Source organism: Hypanus sabinus, chromosome 19, assembly GCF_030144855.1.
Source record: "Hypanus sabinus isolate sHypSab1 chromosome 19, sHypSab1.hap1, whole genome shotgun sequence".
Taxonomy (NCBI): Eukaryota; Metazoa; Chordata; class Chondrichthyes; order Myliobatiformes; family Dasyatidae; genus Hypanus; species Hypanus sabinus.
Genome location: NC_082724.1, coordinates 293,502 through 311,459, shown reverse-complemented (window position 1 = coordinate 311,459; position 17,958 = coordinate 293,502). Strand labels below are relative to the sequence as shown.

General features: G+C 41.9%; 1 protein-coding gene across 2 annotated transcripts in view; it reads right to left on the bottom strand.

The window, feature by feature from the left end:
* Positions 1–972: 972 nt before the first annotated feature.
* The window catches only part of stimate (STIM activating enhance), a 128,237-nt gene continuing 111,251 nt past the window's right edge, over positions 973–17,958 (bottom strand). For both annotated transcript variants that reach the window (XM_059943855.1, XM_059943856.1), the window contains one exon: positions 973–7,179. In XM_059943855.1, the coding sequence (XP_059799838.1) occupies positions 7,063–7,179 (117 nt within the window). In that variant the 3' untranslated portion in view covers positions 973–7,062. The remainder of the gene's footprint in view (positions 7,180–17,958) is intronic.

The following is a 17,958-nucleotide window of genomic DNA, read 5'->3' as shown; positions in this document are numbered from 1 at the left end:
TCAATGATGGAACTGATGGTTTTGTGGCCATGTTTGTGGATGATACGAAGAATCGAGGGGCAGGAAGTGTTGAGGAAGCAAGGAGTCTACAGACTTGGACAGATTAGAAGAACGGACACATAAGTGGCAGATGGAACACAGTATATAGGGAAGTGAATGATCATGCACTTAGGTATAAAGAATAAAAGGGTAGACTATTTTCTAAACAGATTCAGAAAACGGAGGTGCGAAGGGCCTTGGGAGTCCATGTGCAGGTTTCTTTAAAGGTTAACTGCAGGTTGAGTCAGTGGTAAGGAATGCAAATGCATAGCTTTCATTTGTTGAGGATTAGAATATAAAAGCGAGGATGTAATGCTGAGTCTTTACAAGGCATTGGTCAGACCACATATGGAGTATTGTGAGCAGTTTTGGACACAGTATCTGAGAAAGAATGTGCTGGCATTGGAGAGGGTTCATGAGAATGAATCTGGGAATGAAAAGGTTAACATATGAGGAGAAATCAATGGCTCTGGGCTTGTCCTCATTGGAATTCAGAATAATGAGGGGGATCTCATTGAAATCTGTTTAAGATTCAAAGGCCTAGATAGAGTGGATGTGGAGAGGATGTTTCCTACAGGAGAGTCTAGGACCAGAGGGCACAGTCTCAAAATAGATGTCCCTTTCAAGAATGAGGAGGATTTTCTTTAGCCAGACAGCTATATTTAAAGTGGATGTTTATAGGTTCAGAATCAGGTTTAATATCACAGGCATATGTCGTGAAATTTGTTCTTGATTAGTCAGGGTGCCAAAGTTACAGGAAGAAGGCAGGAGAATGAGACTGAGGGAAAATACGTCAGCCATGATCAAATGGTAGAGCACACTCAGTGAGTTAAATGGCATAATTCTGCCCCTGTCATATGATCTTCACTTCCTATGGTGTAAAATACTCTTTATAAAACAGATTATTTAAAAAAAACATGCATAGAGAAGTAGTTCCGAAGTTCCCAATACTTTAATGTAAAGTAATATACAAAATATATAGAGAATATACTCAACTCCTGGACACTGCATCATAATCAACTGTTGCTGCTTGCCAAAATGGCATTTTGTTGATTCTTCCAGAGTCCTTTATTGATTCAGGAGTTATCTCAGGATGTCAACTACACTACAAGGAATGATAGAAGAGCCATTTGAGTACATTAGTGCTAACCAAGACACTGTGTTAAACATCCAGACCTAGTCACGCAGGCCGTCCCCTTTCAGTTAACAGTTACACTAACAGCTTTTTACACCTCTTTTTAAATCTTTTGGTGAGGCTATACTTTAATGACAGAAATGCTAGCTTAAGTTTGAGGCACACTCTAGCATCAAATACATACGTAAAATATTCATCTACCTGCTAACCTCACTATGCTACGGGGAGGTTAGTAACACAGAAGACCAATGCTAGATCAGCTGGGCAAGCAGGCAAAGAGATAGCTGATGGAATTTTAACTCTGGTCATCCAGCTACTGGACACCATTAGGCTGGAAAAGCTGCAGAAAAGATTAAAGAGATTTACTGGGAGTGGAGGGCTCATGTTATAGGAAGAGGTGGGAACATTCAGGAGATGGGTGTTCACCTGATAAAGATCTATGTAATGAGGAGTGATAGTCACGGTCTGTTTTCAGGATAGAGTGTCTGAAACCACAGATCATTACAGCACAGTACAGGTCCTTCAGCCCACGATATTGTGCTGACCTTTCAAAGAGGGTATAGATTTAAGCAGAGGGGAAAGATTTTTTATAGAGATTTCAGGGGCAACCATTTTCATGCAGAGGGTGGGTAGTATATTGAACAAGCTGCCAGAGAACGCTGTAAGTGGTGGGTACAATCTCAATTTTGAAGACAATTGGTCGGGTACATGGATAGAAATGGCCTGGGATGATGTGGGCCACATGCAGATGATGAGACAAGTTCAGGAAGACATCTTTATTGGTATTAAAGACGTTAACCTTAAAAGCTTGTTTGCATGTTGTACGCCTCCAGGAGTAAGGTAATACACTTTGGGAAGTTAATCTAGGGCAGGGCATACACCTTGAATGGCAGGGCCCAGGGGAGTGTTATAGAGGCAGAGAGACACAAGGTACATATTTCCTTGAAAGTGCTGGGAGAGAAACACGGACAGGCAAGTAAAAAGTCAGTGATTAAGTTAGAGGGAGTATGCAAAAAAGATTCAGAAGGCAGAAGGATGTTGCCAGGACTGGAGAAGAGATTGGACAGGGAGGGACTGTTTTCTCTGAAGTGGTAAAGGCTGTGGGGTGGTCTTACAGACATGTATAAAATCATGAGGGGCACAGGTAAGGTCAGAGACTTTATCCTAGGATATGTGCGTATAAAACCAAAAAGCATTGGTTTGACGTAAGAGTGGAAAGATTTAAATGGAATCTGAAGGCCAACTTCACACAGTGGATGATGATCATGTGAAATGTGCTACCAGAGGAAGTGGTAGAGGCAAACACAATTAATTTTTTAAAGACATTTCGATGATACAAGGATTGAAAAGGTGGAGATTGATTTGGGCCAAATGCAGGCAAGTGGGACTGGTTCAGAAGGACACCTTGGTCAGCATGGACAAGTTGGGCTGAAGGGCCTGATTCTGTGCGCTACCTTCAGTGACTCTTAAGGTAAATAGTTGCATCAGAATCTCAAGTCAGCTAAATTTGTTGCCTGATGAAGCCAGTCGTCAACAAGTTACTTGAGACTTTTCTAATTTACATAAATACCAGTTCATGGAAATAATATAATGGAGGCACGACAACCATGATCAAGAAAACAGAACACAGTACAGGTCATTCGACTCACAATTTCATATTAACCTGTTGTAATGTCTCAGCTGCAACTGCCTCTAGCACCACCCTGGCAGCATATTCCCCGCACACCACCACTCAGATAAAACCTACCTCTGACATCCCCCCTATACTTTTCTCCACTCACATTCAATGGACTTTCTCTGTTATTAGCCATTGCCACCCTGGCTGTCCAATCTATCAATGCTTCTAATAATCTTGTATACCTCTGGTCCTAGCTTGGTCAACCTATTCTCATAAGAGACCTCTCTAATCCAGTTTGCATCCTGGTAAATTTTCTCTGCATCCTCTCTAAAGCTTCCACATCCTTATAATAATGAGGCAACCAGAACTGAACGCAATATTCCAAATATGGTCTCACCAGAATTTTACAGAGCTGCCACATTACCCCACAGCTCTTCTACTCAATCCCCCAACTAATGAAGGCCAACACACCATTCATCTTCCTAACAACTCTCGTAGAGAAAATATGTCACCATACTGATGTTGTAGAGTGTCAACTAGCACTCTGCTAAATAACTTTGATTCAAAGCTCAAAAGGGGCATCAGTAAGGCGCCATGCAGTTCAAGCAGTAGACAATTTTAATTTCATTCAACTTGCAACTGAACAGTTTAGAAATGATCTGTCACAATGCATTATTCTGGTAGCTTGAGCTCATACAACTTCATAAAATCAGAACACATTTGTGAAGAATATTTTAAGTATAGCCAAATAATCACTCAAAGTTAAGGATCTAAGGGTCTTTTAAGAGACTCCTGGATGGATACATGGAGCTTAGAAAAATAGAGGGCTATAGGTAAGCCTAGGTAGTTCTAAGGTTAGGACATGTTCAGCTTTGTGGGCTGAAGGGCCTGTATTGTGCTGTAGGTTTTCTATGTTTCTATCTCAAACTCACCATTTCATTCTAGCATGACTTTCTCAGATGAGACTGGGTTTATAAGAGGCACTTTATCCAAAGCTCTGACACTTATAATAGACAATAATAGATAATAGACAATAGGTGCAGAAGTAGACCATTCGGCCCCTCGAAAGAACTATACTATAAACCAAAAACCCAGTTAAAGGACAGTGTTCAGGATTCTATGATTCCAGGATTGAACGGTTTGTCATATGAAGAGCGTTTGATGGGTCTGGGATTGTATTCACTAGAGTTCAGAAGAATAAGGAGTGACCTAATTGAAAACTATTGAATGGTGAAAGGCCTTGATAGAGTTCATGTGGAGAGGATGTGTCCTCTAGGACTAATGGACACAGCCTCAGAATGGAGGGGCGTCCTTTCAGAACAGAGATGAGGATCAATTTCTTTAGCCAGATACTGGTGAATCTATGGAATTTGTTGCCACAGGAAGCTGTGGAAGCCAAGTCTTTGGGTATAAGGCAGAGGTTGATTGGTCAGGGCGTGAAGGGATACCAGGAGAATGCAGGAGATCGGGGCTGAGAGGAAAAAAGGGATCAGAAACTATCAAAGGTGGAGAAGACTTGATGGGCCAAATGGCCTAATTCTACTCCTATATCTTATGGTTTTCAATCTTATTAGAAATGTAAGGCAACACACTTTACTAATTTACATGTATAGTGAACAATTATGAAAAATAATTTCAAATATCCTTTTATCCAATGGCTAGATGGAATGTCAGGATAAATATTAGCTACATATAAAATTGAATCCCACAAAAAAATTGATTAAATTGCTACTTATCTGATATATTTCTATCTTGAGAAGTGTATAGTCAATGCCAGAATGTTCTGATAGTTTTATTTGTGAATTATCTTGAAGACAGGCTCCATGATTAATTACACAAGGAAAAGGTTTAGGGCAGTAGAGGATGGTGCAGTTAGTGAAGTTGCTGCCTCACACTTCAATGACTGAGGTTCAATCCTGACCTCCAGTGTGGTCTGCATGTCCTTCTAATGACCACTAGAAACCCTTGTAAACTTCCACATGCTTAAGATTGATCATTACAAATTGCCCCATGTTTGTATAGTGAGCAGTAGTTGAAGTGAATTGAGGTGAATAGGTTGTAGGGTAAATTAGTGGAGGAATGGGATTGTCTTGATAAGTTGGCATAGACTAAATAGGCTGCATCACCTTGATATGGATCAAAGAAAGTGTCAGCATCCTATCAAATTCTTGTCAGTCACCCTAGTCATTGCCACTGCCGACCTCCTCCCAAATCACCACTACTCTATAGTGCTCCCGACACCCTCAACTTTTTCCTTACCTGTTCAGAAGCACCAGTGTGTCTTTTCTTCCTCTCACATCCAGTTTTCTCCCTTCCTCGATCCCTACTTTCTCCCTCCAACAATGCATCTCCTCCCTTGTCCACCTCTCCTCTCACATCCAGCTTTCTCCCTTCCTCAGTTCCCACTTTCTCCCTTCAACAATGCAACTCCTTCCCTGTCCTTGACCATCTCTCCTGCATTTCCTTTATTACTGCAGTACCAGGGTTCTCTACCCACCCTTACACTTTACTCTCAGAATCCCCCTCTCCACCATCTTGCACTTATTGCCATGCCTTTGATACAAGCTTTAGTTTTAACCACAATTCAAATAGCCAAATCATTCTCTAAATTCATTGTCATCCAATTTCTGAAATCCAAGTGAAAGGTTAATTTTAAATTTAAAAAACAGCTTCTAGATCATTAAGGCCAAAGATTTCAAGGCTGGTTGCAGGAAAAGACAATGGGTGTTAGCTGTAACCTGGTGGTTAGCTGAGGAAGGGGGTGTATCATTCAGTGGAGGACAATGACTTGGTAATAGATTCACTGTGAAGGAATCACAAAGTACACCACTGGTGTGTCATTGGAACTGAATCTCGTTTTCAATAAACTATGAAGAAATCTTTTAAACCACTCATAAAACCCAATATTCTTTAACAGAGTTAACAGTCTTTTGAAATTATATTGTGATTTATATGTACAATTAAGTTAGTATCCTTAAATTGCATAACATCCCTGTTAGAACTGGAACATCAACTCAGGTGCCCAGCAACAACATTAAAAACTCCAAAGTCAGTGGGGCAGGGAACCAATCAGATACAGAGTACCGTCTTCAGTATACTAACTCAGTACAGATCAGATACAGAACATTGTCTTCAGTACACAAGCCCAGAAAACCCATCCAGGACAGATATAGTAAAACACCCTGTTTCAAAAAGTGCCACAATGATTGTACCTTCCATGCCTACTTACACAAAATATTGATAGGGATGTTTCTGTTAAGGTTCTTTTAAAATAAGAATTAGACTTTCAGATCTTGATATTGAACATGGAGCTTCAATAAACTGTCACTAATCAGTTAAGTTGTTCTGCCAAAACTGGCATGGTTTAGACTGGGAATACCTTTACAAATATATCCCTTTACGGAATATTGACTACTGTCAGACATTAATGGGTAATTGCCCTTTAATGCTTTTGGTGATCTTTGTAGTCCATTGATAATTCTGCTGCAAAATGCCACTTAATTCAACTGACAAAAACCAATGTCATTACTTGCCTCATACCCATCCAAAAATACAAAACACTTCATAAATGGAGCAAAAATTCTCACCCTGTAATAAAATGGTCTAGTATAGAAGGGGAATAGTGATTGGGGTGCGGAGTTGAGGGATGGAAAAGTGGATGATCAGAGGGGAATGAAGAAGTGTGGAGGGGAGGTGCCAAGAGAATGGATGGAGAATACAGGACGATCAGAAGACAGCAACAGTGAATGTGTAATTCATTTACCATATTCATGCTCTTCTACTACAAATATTTGTTCCAGCATTTTTGATTTGGTAATTGCCAAATTTTTGTCTTGACAAAATTCTATTTCATAAGCACATTGTGCCATATATACAGTTACTGTTGTCGTTGAGAGATGAAAATTTGGAGTCTTGCTCAATATGTTAAAGATACAGACAAACTGTGCATCAGATTTAATAACTTAACACAAAGAACTAAAATATGATGTGTATGATGTGCTGAAAGAAAACTGTTCTCCTACACCCAATGGTCCAGTACATTTTCAGTGTGACTTTGATCACGAATGTTTGGAATCAGGGCAAAGTGGAGAGCTGAGGTCACAAACACAAGCAGCTTGACCTCAGCCTAGTCATCATTCAGATCCCTGTGCTGCTCTACACACGATCTGCAGCTCATTTTCACAGTGTAGTAAATGACAGGAAAAAATCCCTCATGATAGTGTGACTCTCTTCATAACTCTGAGATACAAAGCACTGTGCTCATTCTGGGTCATACAGGGAGGCCTCCGAATCGTAATTTCTTTTTAATAGGCTTTATGTTTGTCAGTCTCCTAAAGTCTTCATCAGCTTCAGATTCATCCAACTCATCGTCGGCTGAAATGAGAATCTGCAAAAAGAAAAACATAGAGTCAGCAATCCAATCACTTCCAGAATCCCAAATATTTACTTTCTCGTCTTCCTTTATTAGAAAATTAGAGGAACATCACATAAATTAGAAAATTAGAGGAACATTCAACTTGTGTACTATGGTCATCATGTACAACATCACATACTGACTGTACTACTGAGAAGTAATAAGGAATGGGAAGTTATATATAGGAAGGGGTTAATAACTCTACTGGGTGTTTTTTGTTGTAACAGGGTCATCGAGGAGTAGATAGGGCAACGAATTCTGGAAAGGTGTAATAGTAACAGGGTTGTTGTGGTGGGAGATTTTAATTTCCCCAATATTGATTGGCATCTCCCTAGAGCGGGGGTCGGCAACCCGCGGCTCCGGAGCCACATGTGGCTCTTTTACGTCTGTGCTGCGGCTCCCTGTTGCTTTGGGAAATAATTGGTTGTGGCGACCCTTTTCCTGGCACATCCGAACCGATTCACAATTAGATAGCCTACGGGGGTTTGCGAGCACAGAGCTTTGGAGCCTCTGCGCCATGGGGGGCAGGTTGAGGGAGGCTTAAAAGTGAGGCTGAAGATTTCGAATAAAGTTTTTTCCTTCGACTGCAGTTACCGACTCCGTGTCGTAATTTTAGCGCTGCGTGTAGCACACCGCTACATGGTCAGTATTTAATTAAAATGTATTTTATGTTAGTTTGTTAGTTTTTGAAATGTAAATCTAAATTTGAAGATTATGGTGATCTTGTACAATCTAAATAAGACGTTGTGGCGACCCATTTCCTGGCACATTGGAACCGGCTCACAATTAGCCAGCGTTCAGGCTAAGGGAGATAGCCTACGGGGGTTTGTGAGTACGTGTCTTTTGCAGCATCCGCGCCCATGGGGGGCGGGTTGAGGGAGGCTTAAAAGGCTGTTTAGTTCGAATAAAGCTATCTTTGATTGCAGTTTACTGACTGCGTGTAGCAACTACTACAACGTGTTTTTATCGCTGGCTGTCCAGAGGGGAGGTGCTGAAACGCTTTGTCGCGTGTCTGGAAGAAGTGAAAACTTTCCTGGGCAGCAAAGGGCTCAACTTTCCTGAGCTGGAACAGCCAGAGTGGCTGGAAAAGCTACACTTCATGGTAGACATGACAGCGCACCTGAACACGCTGAACACAGCTCTTCAACAGGGTACAGCCCTGCACATGTTGGAGGATGTTTTGGCATTCGAGCGCAAGTTGACGTTGCTTGCCAGAGATTTACAGAAAGGCACATTGTCTCACTTCCCCAATTTGAGAGAGTTCAAACAATGTCACGACATGATAAATTCGGAGTATTTACATTCTGCAATCATCGCAATGCAAACATCGTTTGGGAAACGCTTCTGTGAGTTCAGAGAGGAAAAAAACACATCATCCTTCCCGGTCACTCCCCTAAGCATCGATCCATCCCTACTGAATACGACTGCATTGTCAGGTGTGAGTCAACCTGACCAAGTATGATAAATATTTTAATTGCCTATTATTTTACGTATATTCATATGTTTTCATTGTTCAGTGAAATAGTCCTTTTATTTTTCAGGTTGACAGCTGGCTGACGTTATTTTTGGTTTGCTGCTGGCGGCAAATTTAAGTTTGGCGTTTTTCATAAATACAAGAAGGACTCAAATAGACGTTGAGTATTTTACCTAAAAGTAACCTTCAACCCAACGTCTTTTTTTCGGAGTTCAAAATGTTTTTGTTGCATGCAGAAATGTAATTTCGTTTTCCCTGCAGGAGTTCATCAATTTCATAAATGCAACACATTATAGTTTGTTTATACATAGCATAAAGGCAAAACAAAAAGTTGTATGCAGTGTTATTTCATTTTAAATGTCAAACGGGTTTTGCGGCTCCCAGTGTTTTCTTTTCTGTGGGAAACGGGTCCAAGTGGCTCTTTCAGTGGTAAAGGTTGCTGACCCCTGCCCTAGAGCAATGGGATTAGATGGGGTGGAGTTTGTTAGGTGTGTTCAGGAACGTTTCCTGACTCAGTATGTAGATAAGCCTACAAGAGGAGAGGCTGTACTTGATCTGGTATTGGGAAATTAACCTGGTCAGGTGTCAGGGCTTTCAGTGGGAGAGCATTTTGGAGACAGTGATCACAATTCTATCTCCTTTCCCATAGCATTGGAGAGGGTTAGGAATAGACAAGTTAGGAAAGCATTTAATTGGAGTAAGGGGAAATATGAAGCTATCAGGCTTGAACTTAGAAGCATAAATTGGGAATAGATATTCTCAGGGAAATGTACAGCAGAATTGTGGCAAATGTTCAGGGGATATTTGAATGGCATTCTGCATAGGTACTTTCCAATGAGACAGGGAAAGGATGGTAGGGTTCAGGAACCGTGGTGTATAAAGGAAAAAAAGAAAAACTTACAAAAGGTTCGAAAAACGTTAATAATAGAGATCTAGAAGATTATAAGGCTAGCAGGAAGGAGTCTAAGAATGAAATTAGGAGAGCCAGAAGGGGTCAAGAGAAGGATTAAAGAAAACCACAAGGCATTCTACAAGTATGTGAAGACCAAGAAGATGTGAGAGAATAGGAACAATCAAGTGTGACAGTGGAAAAGTGTGTATGGAACTGGAGGAGATAGCTGAGGTACTTCATGAATACTTTGCTTCAGTATTCAGTACGGAAAAGGATCTTGGCGATTGTAGGGATGACTTACAGCGGATTGAAAAGCTTGAGCATTAAGAAAGAGGATGTGCTGGAGCTTTTGGAAAGCATCAAGTTGGTTAAGTCACCGGGACCGGATGAGATATAACCCAGAGTACTTTTTAGGAATAGTCAGCATGGCTTTGTCAAAGGCAAATAAAGTGGGGGGCTAAGCACACAGCCTTTTGGTGCATCTGTGGTAATAGTGACAGTGAAGGAGATTTTATTGCCAATCCAAACTGACTGCAGTCTGCAAGTGAGGAAATCCAGGATCCAATTGCACAAGGAGGTATTGAGGCCAATTATCTTGGCGCTTATTGATTATTTTTGAGGGGATGATGATACTGGATGCTGAGCTGTAGTTAATAAAGAGCATCCTGATGTTGCAGAATGTTGCACGAAACATAAAATTGTTATACTAGGTGATTTTAACTTTCCACATACATATTGACTAGGAATCTCACAGTAAAAGGACTAGATGGGATAGAGTTCATCAAAGGTACTCAGGAAAGTTTCCTTCATCAGTACAAAGAAGTCCCAATGAGAGAATGTGCAATACTGGATCTGCTATTAGTGAATAAGACAGGGCAGGTGACAGAACTTTGCATCCAATGAACACAATGCCATTAGTTTCAAAGTAAATATGCAAAAAAGATAGGTGTGGTCTAATTTGGAAAAGGCCAGTTTTGATGGTATCAGAAATCAGTGTGGATTGGGACAGGCTGTTTTCTGTCAACAGTGTACTTGGAAATTGGAAGGCCTTTGAAAACAAAGTTCTGAGAGTAGAAAGCTTGTATGTGCTTGTCAGAATAAAAGATAAAGATAACAAGTACAGGGAACGATTTTCAAGAGGTTTAGAGAAAAAAGGTGCATAGCAGGTATAGACAAGTAGGAACAAATGAAGTGCTTATGGAGTACAAGAAATGCAAGTGGAGGCTAAAAGAAGGCATGAAGTTGCTCTAGCAGACAAGGTGAAGGAGAATCCTTAGGGATTTTACGTAAATGTTAAGAGCAAAAGGATTGCAAGGGACAAAATTGGACCTTTGGAAGATGAGAATGGTAATCTATGTATGGAGCCAGAACAGATGGGTGATATATTAAATGCATTCTCCACACTTGTATTTCCTTGGGAAACGGATACAGAGTCTATAGAAGTGTTTTATGGAACCTGTACAGATTACAGAAAAGTAGGTGTTTGCTACCCAGAGGGAAATCAGGGTAAATAAATACTCAGGGCCTTGGACCCTACGGGAGGCAAGTTCAGAAATTGCCAGGGTCCTAGTAGAGATATAAATCATTCTTAGCAAGGTACTAGAGGATTGGAGCATAGCCAAAGTTGTTACGCTGTTCAAAAAAGGCTCTAATCATAAACCAGGAAATTATAAGCCAGTGAGTCTGACATCCGTTGTGGGAAAGTTATTGGAAGGTATTCTAAGGGACCGGATATATAAGTACTTGGATAGGCATGGACTGAGCAAGGATAGTCAGTATGGTTTTGTGTGTGGTAGGTCATGTTTAACTAATCAAGAGTTTTTCAAGAAAGTTACCAGGGAAGTGAATGAAGGCAAGTCAGTGGATGTTATCTACATGGACTTTTGTAAGGCACTTGACAAGGTCCCACATGGGAGGCTGGTCAAAAAGGTGGCAACAAAATACTCAGCTGGAGTACAGAGTACAGAAACAGACGCCGCCATTCAGCTTATTATTTATGTAACAGATTCTCCCCCAAGCCATCGGACTACCAACCTACTGAACTCTGCTGTGCCTACTGTCTTGTTTATTATTTATAACTGTTTAATATTAACACTGTTCTGTGTTATTTTATGCAGTCCTGGGTATGTCTGTAGTCTACTATAGTTTTTGTGTTGGTTTATGTAGTTCAGTGTAGTTTTTATATTGTTCATGTAGCACCATGGTCCTGAAAAAAATTGTCTCGTTTTTACTGTGTACTGTACCAGCAGTTATGTTCGAAATGATAATAAAAAGTGACTTGACTTGACTTGACTTCAGCCGCTCAGCATTTGAGATGAGGTAGTTAATTGGATTAGACATTGACTTTGTGGGAGAAGCCAGAGAGTGGTAGTAGAGGGTTGCCTCTCTGACTGGAGGCCTGGATCTAGGAGTGTGGTGCAGGGATCAGTGCCTGGTCCTTTGCTGTTTGTCATCTATATCTAGTTGAAGATGTGGTTAACTGGATCAGCAAATTTGAAGATGACACCAACACTGAAGGTGTAGGGACAGTGAGGAAGGCTATCATGGCTTGCAGAGGGATTTGCATCAACTGGAAAAATGGGTTTAAAAATGGCAGATGGAATTCAATGCAGACAAGTCTGAGGTTTTGCACTTCAGTAGGATGAACCAAGGTAGGTTTTGCACAGTGAAAGGTAGGGCAGTGAGTAATGTGGTAGAACAAAGGGATCTGGGAATATAGGTCCATAATTCGTTGAAAGTAGCATCACAGTTAGATAGGGTTGTAAAGAAACTTTTGGCACATTGGCCATAAATCAAAGTATTGAGTACAGAAGATAGGATGTTATGTTGAAGTTGTATAAGGCATTATTAAAGCCTAACATGGAATATTATGTGCAGTTTTGGTCATCTACCTACAGGGAAGATATAAATAAAGTTGAAAGAGTACAGAAAAAAATTTAGAAGGATGTTGCTGAGTCTGGAGGACCTGAGTTATAATGAAAGATTAAGTAGGTTAGGACTGTATTCTTTAGAACATAGAAGACTGAGAGATTTGATAGAGGTATACAAAATTATGAGGGGTAAAGATAGGGTTAATGCAACCAGGTTTCTTTTCCCACTAAGGTTGGGTGGGATTACAATGAGAGGTTATGGGTTAAGGAGGAAATGTAAAAGGTTTAAGGAGAACATGAAAGGAAGCTTCTTCACTCAGTGGGTTGTGAGAGTGTGGAATGAATTTCCAGCACAAGTGGTGCACGCAAGCTCTATTTCAGCTTGTAAGAGAAACTTGGATAGGTGCATCGTTGGTATAGGTATAGACGACTATTGTCCCACTGCAGGTTGATTGGGGTAGGCAGTTTAAATTTTTTGTCATTAACTAGATAATAGACAACAGACAATAGGTGCAGAAGTAGCCTGCACCGCCATTTTGAGATCATGGCTGATCATCTACTATCAATACCCGGTTCCTGCCTTGTTCCCATATCCCTTGATTCCCCTATCCATAAGATACTTATCTAGCTCCTTCTTGAAAGCATCCAGAGAATTGGCCTCCACTACCTTCCGAGGCAGTGCATTCCAGACCCCCACAATTCTCTGGGAGAAGAAGTTTTTCCTTAACTCTGTCCTAAATGACCTACCCCTTATTCTCAAACCATGCCCTCTGGTACTGGACTCTCCTAGCATCTGGAACATATTTCCTGCCTCTATCTTGTCCAATCCCTTAATAATCTTATATGTTTCAATCAGATTCCCTCTCAATCTCCTTAATTCCAGCGTGTACAAGCCCAGTCTCTCTAGCCTCTCTGCGTAAGACAGTCCAGACATCCCAGGAATTAACCTCGTGAATCTACACTGCACTTCCTCTATAGCCAGGATGTCCTTCCTTAACCCTGGAGACCAAAACTGTACACAATACTCCAGGTGTGGTCTCACCAGGGCCCTGTACAAATGCAAGAGGACTTCCTTGCTCTTGTACTCAATTCCCTTTGTAATAAAGGCCAATATTCCATTAGCCTTCTTTACTGCCTGCTGCACTTGCTCATTCACCTTCAGTGACTGATGAACAAGGACTCCTAGATCTCTTTGTATTTCTCCCTTACCTAATTCTACACCGTTCAGATAATAATCTACCTTCCTGTTCTTACTCCCAAAGTGGATAACCTCACACTTATTCACATTAAACGTCATCTGCCAAGTATCTGCCCACTCACCCAGCCTATCCAAGTCACCCTGAATTCTCCAAACATCCTCATCACATGTCACACTGCCACCCAGCTTAGTATCATCAGCAAATTTGCTGATGTTATTCTCAATGCCTTCATCTACATCATTGACGTAAATTGGAAACAGCTGTGGTCCCAATACCGAGCCCTGTGGCACCCCAGTAGTCACCACCTGCCATTCCGAGAAACACCCATTCACCGCTACCCTTTGCTTTCTATCTGCCAACCAGTTTTCTATCCATGTCAATGTCTTCCCCCCCATTGCCATGAGCTTTGATTTTACCCACCAATCTCCTATGTGGGACCTTATTAAATGCCTTCTGAAAATCGAGGTACACTACATCCACTGGATCTCCCCATCTAACTTCCTGGTTATATCCTCGAAAAACTCCAACAGATTAGTCAAGCATGATTTACCCTTGGTAAATCCATGCTGGCTTGGCCCAATCCTATCACTGCTATCTAGATATGCCACTATTTCATCCTTAATAATGGACTCTAGCATCTTCCCCACCACCGATGTCAGGCTGACAGGTCAATAGTTCTCTGTTTTCTCCCTCCCTCTTTTCTTAAAAAGTGGGATAACATTAGCCATTCTCCAATCCTCAGGAACTGATCCTGAATCTAAGGAACATTGGAAAATGATTACCAATGCATCCGCAATTTCCAGGGCCACCTCCTTTAGTACCCTAGGATGCAGACCATCTGGACCTGGGGATTTGTCAGCCTTCAGTCCCATCAGTCTACTCATCACCGTTTCCTTCCTAATGTCAATCTGTTTCATTTCCTCTGTTACCCTATGTCCTTGGCCCATCCATACATCTGGGAGATTGCTTGTGTCTTCCTTAGTGAAAACAGATCTAAAGTACTTATTAAATTCTTCTGCCATTTCTCTGTTTCCCATAACAATTTCACCCAATTCATTCTTCAAGGGCCCAACATTGTTCTTAACTATCTTCTTTCTCTTCACATACCTAAAAAAGCTTTTGCTATCTTCCTTTATATTCCTGGCTAGCTTGCGTTCGTACCTCATTTTTTCTCCCCATATTGCCTGTTTAGTTAAGTTCTGTTGTTCCTTAAAAACTTCCTAATCATCAGACCTTCCACTCACCTTAGCTCTGTCATACTTCCTTTTTTTTAATGCTATGCAATCTCTGACTTCCTTTGTCAACCACTGTGGCCCCTTTCCCCCCTTTGAATCCTTCCTTCTCTGGGGGATGAACTGATTTTGCACCTTGTGCATTATTCCCAAGAATACCTGCCATTGCTGTTCCACTGTCTTTTCTGCTAGGCTTTCCGTCCAGTCAACTTTGGCCAGCTCCTCCCTCATGGCTCCATAGTTCCCCCTGTTCAACGCAACACTGACACCTCCGAGCTGCCCTTATCCTTCTCAAATTGCAGATAAAAACTTATCATCTTATGATCACTACCTCCTAATGGCTCCTTTACTGCAAGATCGCTTATCAAATCCTGTACATTACATAACACTAAATCCAGAATAGTCTTGTCCCTGGTCAGCTCTCGTACAAGCTGTCCCAAGAATGCATCTCGTAGGCACTCTACAAACTCTCTATCCTGGTGTCCAGCACCAACCTGGTTCTCCCAGTTCACCTGCATGTTGAAATCCCCCATAACTACTGCGACATTACCTTTGCCACATGCCAATGTTAACTCCCTATTCAACTTGCACCCAATATCCATGCTACTGTTTGGTGGCCTGTAGACAACACCCATTTGGGTCCTTCTGCCCTTACTGTTCCTCAGTTCTATCCACACAGACTCTACTTCTCCTGACCCGATGTCCCCCCTTGCAAAGGACTGAATCTCATTCCTCACCAACAGGGCCACTCCATCCCCTCTGCCCACATTTCTGTCCCTACGATAGCACGTATACCCTTGTACATTCATTTCCCAGGTCTGATCTCCCTGCAGCCATGTCTCCGTTATCCCAACAACATCATAGTTACCCATTCACACCTGAGCTTCAAGCTCATCTGCCTTATTTCTGACACCGTGCATTCAGATATAGAATTTTTAGCCCATTTCTCCTCTCTCTGTTTGAATCACTGCCTATTGTGCTTAACCCAGCTCCCCGAACTCCCTTCGGGCTATACGCCCCTAGAATTTTGTTGTCTTTCCTAAATTTACTTATTCTTTCAACACACTTAACTTCATGTTCCGTCAGACCATCCCTCTGTACATGTGTCCTCCTTATAACTTGTTCCGCCTCACCTTTCTCTACTACACACTTAATATTCCGGAACCGTGTAGTCCCCACCTGTCCTTTATTCTTCCTCTCGCTATCCTCTCACATTCTGGATCCCCGCCCCCTGCAAATTTAGTTTAAACCCCCCCCCAAGAAGCACTAGCAAACTTCCCTGCAAGAATGTTAGTACCACTCCAGTTCAGGTGTAAACCGTCCCTTCGAAACAGATCCCACCTTCCCTGGAACAAAGCCTACAAACCTGAAGGCCTCCCTCCTGCACCATCCTCTCAGCCATGTATTAATCTTTTTAATCTTTCTGTTCCTTGCCTCACTCGCACATGGCACAGGTAGCAATCCTGAGATTGTTACCCTGGAGGTCCTGCTCTTCAGCTTCGCACCTAACTCCCTGAACTCCCTACGCAGGACCCCCTCACTCATCCTACCCATGTCATTGGTCCCTACATGGACCACAACATCTGGATTCTTGCCCTCCCTCTCGAGAATAACCTGCACCCGATCTGAGATGTCTCGGACCCCGGCACCAGGGAAGCAACATACCATCTGAGACTCCCGAGCTTCCCCACAAAATCTCCTATCCACCCCCCTGACTATAGAATCCCCTATCAATACTGCTCTCTTCTCTTCCCTCCTCCCCTTCCTAGTCGAGGGTCCAACCTCAGTGCCAGAGACAGGACCACTACAGCTTGTTTCTGGTAGGTCATCCCCACCAACAGTATCCAAAATGGTATACTTATTTTTGATGGGAATGGCCACAGGGGTGCTCTTCTCTCTCTGTCTGCTCCCCCTGCCTCTCTTGACTGTCACCCATTTGCCTACCTCCTGTCTTTTCAGTGTGACTACCTCCCGATAACTCTTATCTGTCTCTGCCTCTGCCTCCCGAATGATCCGTAGTTCATCCAGCTCCTGCTCCAATTCCCTAACTTGGTCTGATAGGAGCTGCAGCTGGATGCACCTATTGCAGGTGTGGTCATCAGGGACAACTGTGTTGACCCTGACCTCCCACATACTGCATACGGAGCACACCACTGCTCTAACTGTCTCCCCATTACCTGATCCCAGATTAGATGGGCCCGTTTCTGTGCTGTACTTCTCTGTGACTATCACTTAGATCTTAAGGCCTTAAGATAGAAACATAGAAAACCTACAGCACAATACAGGCCCTTTGGCCCACAATGCTGCGCTGAACATGTACTTACTTTAGAAATTACCTAAAGTTACCCATAGCCCTCTATTTTTCTAAGCTCCATGTACCTATCCAGAAGTCTTGTATCCACCTCCCCCATCGGTGCTGGCAGCTCATTCCATGCACTCACCACTCTCTATGTAAAAAACTTACCCCTGATATCTCAACACGTACAAACAAGCTGGATGAACTCAGCAGGTCAGGCGGCATCCGTTGAAAAGAGCGGTCAACATTTCGGGCCGAGACTTTGACTGCTCCTTTCAACGGATGCTGCTTGACCTGCTGAGTTCATCCAGCTTGTTTGTACATGTTGATTTGACCACAGCATCTGCAGTGTACTTTGTGTTTACCCCTGATATCTCCTCTGTACCTACTTCCAAGCACCTTAAAACTGTGACCTCATGTTAGCCATAAGATCTTAGCATTTTAGAAATGCCCAGGAATTAATAAAGAAAAGTAAAATGTGAAAGTAAACTAGCCAAAACATTATTTAAAAAAAAGACTACGGATGAAAACCATGGGTGGTTTAAGAACAGAGAATAGAGAATTTGTAACATGGAAGGACAAATGCCTGCAGGTAAATCAATGCATATTTCAATATTCTTCAGAGAAAAGAGACTACTAAATCTGCTGGAAAAAAGAGAACTGCAGGAAATAACTAATTAAAATATTACTCGAAAAGTTGGTGAGCTTGAATAATGGTAAATGCAAAGGACTTGATAATCTACATCCCAGAGCTTTGAAAGAAAGCTATAGAGTTAGTAACACACAGAC